A 6,111-nucleotide genomic window follows, 5' to 3' on the forward strand; every position below is an offset into this window, starting at 1 on the left:
ATAGTCTTATCTTTACGCCTGAGTTAGCATTATGATTGAGTGAATTACTCTATAAATTTAGTTCGATATTAAAATCTCGCATAATAGTTTGTTGGATTTCTCTCGTGTAACAAGATACATTATACAATGAAACGTTTTGCATTGTTCTGTATTTTCCTGCTATTTGTGCATTATTCAGTGCAGGTTCCCAAATATGGTATGTAATTTTATTTGTACATGTTTTTCTGTTTTTCTCTCTTTTTCACTAAAAAGATAAACATAATAATTTTGCGTGCAAATATTTCATGTTTTTATATTTACTATTAATGTATTATTAAAATATCCTTTAGTTAATAAATATTATAGTATAGAATAACAAATTTTTTATATATAACTAATAAAAATTTTATATGTAACTAATTTAACTTCATATCTAATAATATTTGCGTGTATTTAAATTCTTAAAATTATTTTATATATTTAAAATAATTAGATATATTTAATAACACACACAGAAAAACTAAAAAATAGACTTATATTCTTTCTTTTTTTATATTAGTTTGGTATAAAAAATGTTTCAGAAAATTGTCTCAGTGAAGTGCTACCTGCAAGAGATCGACAAAGATGTGTGAAAGTAACATGTACATCGCAGAATAAGTACAATATAGAAGAGTAAGTTCAATAAATTTTATAATTAAATGTAACTTCTTTACATTATTGCTAGAAATATTTAATTGTTGATACAAATTTTATGTTTATTAACTCTTTGTAGATGTAATTGTGACAAAAATGCAGGACAACATCTTGGAGAACGTAATTCTGAATATCCTGTTTGCTGTCCACGGTGTAGTAAAAGTAATAAAAAACAATAAATGTGTAATATCCATATAAACTTACATATAAATATAAACTTAAAATTATTATTATGTACTAAATAAATAAACTACTGATACATATATAAATAGTATATCTACAAAGTTATACGTATGTATTTTTTTCTAATCAAAATAAAGTATTAAGAAATAAATAATTTAATCATATATCAATAACAAATATATTAATAACATCATATAATAATAACAAAAAGTATTTTCTAATTAATTTTAGAGATGTAATAAAAACTTTATTTGTCAATAAAATAGGAAAAATATTTAATATAATTAATTTAATATTTGTAAAATGTTCTGTATGCTCTATATATATATATATATATATATATATATATATATAAATATATTGTCATAAAATTTCTCCTATAAAAAATAAATTTTTAGCTAATTTAAATATTTATAAAAAATAAAAATATATAAAAATAATTACGACAAATATATGTATGTGAAAAAGCTAAAAATACAGTAACACAAAATTGCAAAAATTTTGACGTAAAGCGTATTTAAATCTAAATACCGCTATTAGTTTTTTTTCAATAACATTACATACACATTTCAATATTATTATTATCAACATCAAAATTTAATTAAAAATATAATTTACGATTGTTTACAATGCTTGTATTTATAATGTTTGTGTTTACAATACTTTAGTATTATATTTATAAGCAGAATGCAAAAAATAAGAATTTTAGTATCTATTTTGTATCATTATACACATATATTAAACATATACACATTATTTTGTGCTATTAGACAACCATGTATTTTGACAAATATTTAAAGATAGAATAGAGTTTATAACTGTACATGTAATTTTTTCGTTAAACATAAATGTGATGTCAATAACATAAAAATATGTTATTGCTGTTGTGCTATTCATTTATCACTTTTTTGTCAATATTCAACAGTCATATATCTCACGTATAATGATACTTACAGAATCAGAATTTTCATACATGTCTTTAAACTTTTTATAAATACTAGAACATAACAGGCACGCGCGTAGCGCGCGCCACTAAGCTTTTATATATTATATATTATATATTATATATTTTTATATTATATATTTTTCATACTTTTCATATACTTTTCATATTATATATTTTTATATTATTCGTTGATGGTAGCGACGTATTGTCGTGATGAAAAATAAAAATTCATTCATCCTTGTTCATCTTATCTTTATCCTTGTTCAAAACCGATTCAAAGTTTCATTCGCTACTAATTTCGGTCTTTTACAAATTGTCATTTGCAAATTGACAGTAACTCACGAAATTAGCGTAGCAAAAGAATCAATTAGCATCGCGGAAAAGCGGCAACAATAAACTTCGAGAAATGCGAGTAATCGATTATCACCTTCTTTTTTATAAAGAAATGTCAAGGTACGTGCACAAATTATAAATATTAATTATAAAATCTGTTTTTAATTTACGATGAGTTATATAACCTACACATTAAGTCATCAAGTATAAAAACCAAGCAAAAAAAAAATAATGTTGTTCTGGACTCTGTAATAATAGAAATAAAAATCGGCATTATCTTTTAACAACTACTAAAGTCAACGCAAATGTATTTATCATATAAGTCTTGCGTAAGTTGATTACAAATAGTGGTATATTATTAAAAATGTATATAATCTGTTTCTATTAATGATGTAATTATAAAAATATATGTAAAATTACGTAATGCATGTAAAAAAATAAATAATGCATACACTATTGAATTTCAAATTATTTTTATAATATTTTAAGAATACAGAATTTTTATATTATAAGATAAAATAGTGTATGAAAAACTAGTATAAACATAGAGTATAAAAATAGTATGCATTATTTATTTTTTTACATGCATTACGTAATTTTACATATATTTTTATAATTACATCATTAATAGAAACAGATTATATAAACATATATATAAACATTTGTTATCTTGTGTTGATATACATATATTGAGTATATATTGAGTAAATATTAAATCGTCTGTAAAAATTATATTTATATGATTCAATTTTAATAGAATCTTTCTTGTTATCTAATCTCTTCAGAAAGATCAAAGTTCATAATCATAAATATATATATATATGCGAGGATGCTCTCGTTTACTCATCTCATTTAACGTAATCCAGCAAGATGAAACGTTTCGGATTATTATTTATACTTGTTATCTTGATTCACTTCAGTACACAAATTCCAAAATATGGTATGTAGTCATTATATATTCACAAAATACACGTTATGTATTTTATATTTATCTTCATTATTTAAAATAATATAGTTTTGAATGAAAGATTATTTTGAAAAAATTGTGTAATTGTGTGTAATTTCAATGTAAAATCGTATATTATATCTGTACGTATAATACAATTAATTATATTAAATATCATTTTGTTAAATATCATTAAATTTTTATCTTTTTCTTAAAAAAATATACTTAATATACTATTAATTAAATTACTTATAATTTATTAAATTTAAATTGTCAACAAACTCTTCTTTATAAAATAGAATATTATATAACGTAAATATTTCTTTAAAGGAATATTGCAATACTTTTGTTGACTCCTGTTCCGTAATATTCTAAATTACATGGAATACTAATTTAACATAATTATATTTTTTATATTTGTAGAAAATTGTCCAAATCATATTATGATCTCGGATCAGTGCGAATGCTGTAAAGTATCATGTTTCTCAGAAGGAACAGAATTAAGACTTACGGCGTAAGTTACGCAAAGTTTGTTACTTTAAATTAGAAATTAATTTTCTTTAAATTTTAGATGCGCCTTGTTTCAATGTGCTCCTGGAACACAGACAGGATATGACAATGGAGACAACACAAAGGAATATCCAGATTGTTGCGAACATCCCATTTGTAAAGAACAATAAAACTTCATATCACGCAGACTATTGTATACATAAAAAATTATGTATGTATATATACGTTTTTGCGTATAATAATAACTTCTTAAAAATTAACTTCCTAAAAATTTTTTATTTTCTTAATTTTTTATTAATTTATATTTATATAATAGTCATAAGTTTAAAAATAAAAATTATAGTATAATAATATAATATAATAATTGACTCGTAATTAATCATAAAATCCATTTTTTAATAAAAAGTCTAAAAAGATTTTATTAAAGTGAAAATACTAAATTAAAACAAATAATTATTTAATTTATCTTACATAACAATTGTTGATATGTGATCTATATTGTTTAAATATTGCTCTATTGTTTATAGAATAATTAAATTAAAAATATTACAATAATAAGCTACATGCAATTTAAGTAAATGCATAAATTGGTACATTATGTATACAGCATATTTAATTACTGTAAACAGTAAGAAATCAAAGTGAAAAATTTATGTAAAAATATTATGCTCTCTTTACACATCGCAGATTTGTCAAAATGCAAAACTTTATGAAGAATGGTTCTCCGGAGTATAATGGCCGGCGAAATCTTGATTAAGCATGAAGCGGAGTATATTTCACGTAGTATAGAGGCAACCAACCGAGAGGAGCCATCGCTGTACATTTGCATGTCTCTGCAGAGAAGCCACGGCTAAATATGCACCGCTCGTTACTTAACCAACCACCAAGCAGCGTTGGTGAAGCTCTGCCTTTGCAGCTATAGATCCACCGCGAAATTCTACTATGCTTACACGCGCTACGTGAGATTTCGTGTTGAAGCGACTTAATTTGGAGCAGTTTGATTAATTACAGCTTGACATTTATCGCGCATAAAATAATACAATATTCTTAACAGATTTTATTTCATTCTCTGTTTTATTGAATCACAAACAATGATCTTTACAAAGATTCGTCAAATTTAAAGCTCCCTGAAATTAACGTAAAAATTGTTAATGCGAAACCGATATTTTATCACAACCTCATAATCTTGATGTTGATGTTACATTACGTAACTAAAGTTCTATCTAAAAAATCTCTATGTGCTTTTTCCGGTTAAATCTACAATGCAAATCGAATGGCAGATAAAAATGCTCGCGAGCCGAGCTTGAAGAGACGACATATGCTGTATAGGTACATTTTTTTACCCCAGAGATCTCCAACTAAAATACATGAAATATAAGAGGAACGGCAAATTTCCATATAAATCTCAGCATTGTTCTTTTACACCGAAAGAACTGACAGACTGTGGAATAAGCGTTAGCAATGATATATCGCCCTAAAACAGATTAAACTAGTTGGTCTGATATCAGGTTATGATGCTATCTGAAAGATCATGCGACGTGAGATTTTTCTTCATTAAAATAGCAACACTCGTATGCTAAACAAATGCTTAAACAAAATTTATTCTGCTAGTAGAAGAAAGCAATTTTTGTTAACATTTCAAAATATTTCTTTGTAAAATTTTAAAAAATTTACTGTTTATAGAAATATTATTATTTATATTACTTTATAAAGATATAATTATATGTTTTTTATAATATAATTACTATAAAAAATGTTTAAACTATAACATTACTATAAAAAAATTACTATAAAAATGTTAACTAATTAATAAATATATAATTATTTAAAATAAATTTAAATTAAAAATGTTATAATATATTTTTTACATAGCACATTTTTAAAAAATTTTAAAAACAATTTTTGTTAACTTTTAAACTTTTTTATTTCATTCACTATTTAGACATACCTATTTCGCATAATTTTTACATTTCAATTATAAAATATTTTAAATTTGTTTATAAAATGTTTCTAAAATTCTGAAATATTTGGTGCAACAGTTAAAATGTTTGTATTACTTATATTTATAGTAAAAATAATTTATCATTCTATCACAGGAAATCAATTAAGGTTTTACATAAAAGATTAGTCATCTTAATCGATCAAACATTGAATGAGATTACTGATGTAATTAAATTATGTTTATGATCTGTAATAAACGTGCAGTGCAGGCCAGACAGCTTCAACTTTATTGGTTGACTGATTATGGAATAATTGGGTTGGCAGACGATAGCAATTCTGGTCGATGCCAACGCGACGGCATCATATATCCCGGTGAGGCTCATGAATGCACGGAATTAACGTAGAAAAATGAAAATGCCAAAACTTTTGCGAAACCATACTGAACATACTGAATTTATCGCGCCTGCTAAATAAATCACTTCTTACCGGTGCGCCGTGTCGATGACCTAAACACTGACAATGCATGAATACGAATAATAATTTCTATGAAAGCACTCTCAAGGGGAAAGGGCAGGCTGGG

General features: G+C 24.4%; 1 protein-coding gene across 1 annotated transcript; it reads left to right on the forward strand.

The window, feature by feature from the left end:
* Positions 1-21: 21 nt before the first annotated feature.
* On the forward strand, positions 22-3,954 carry LOC112552862 (uncharacterized). Its single transcript, XM_089071908.1, has 6 exons — positions 22-196; positions 561-651; positions 752-845; positions 2,996-3,074; positions 3,504-3,594; positions 3,652-3,954. Exons 1-6 carry the CDS (start codon positions 127-129, stop codon positions 3,758-3,760), a joined length of 534 nt encoding a protein of 177 aa, XP_088928034.1. The 5' UTR covers positions 22-126; the 3' UTR covers positions 3,761-3,954.
* The last annotated feature ends 2,157 nt before the right edge of the window (positions 3,955-6,111 follow it).

This window comes from Pogonomyrmex barbatus, unplaced genomic scaffold (genome assembly GCF_055798465.1).
Source record: "Pogonomyrmex barbatus isolate J1 unplaced genomic scaffold, ASM5579846v1 scaffold12, whole genome shotgun sequence".
NCBI lineage: Eukaryota > Metazoa > Arthropoda > Insecta > Hymenoptera > Formicidae > Pogonomyrmex > Pogonomyrmex barbatus.

Coding starts and splice junctions, on each gene's coding strand:
- LOC112552862 (XM_089071908.1), top strand. CDS start 127: ATGAAACGTTTTGCATTGTTCTGTATTTTCCTGCTATTTGTGCATTAT. Junction 197..560: donor AGTGCAGGTTCCCAAATATG/GTATGTAATTTT, acceptor AAAATGTTTCAG/AAAATTGTCTCAGTGAAGTG. Junction 846..2,995: donor GTAGTAAAAGTAATAAAAAA/CAATAAATGTGT, acceptor CATTTAACGTAA/TCCAGCAAGATGAAACGTTT.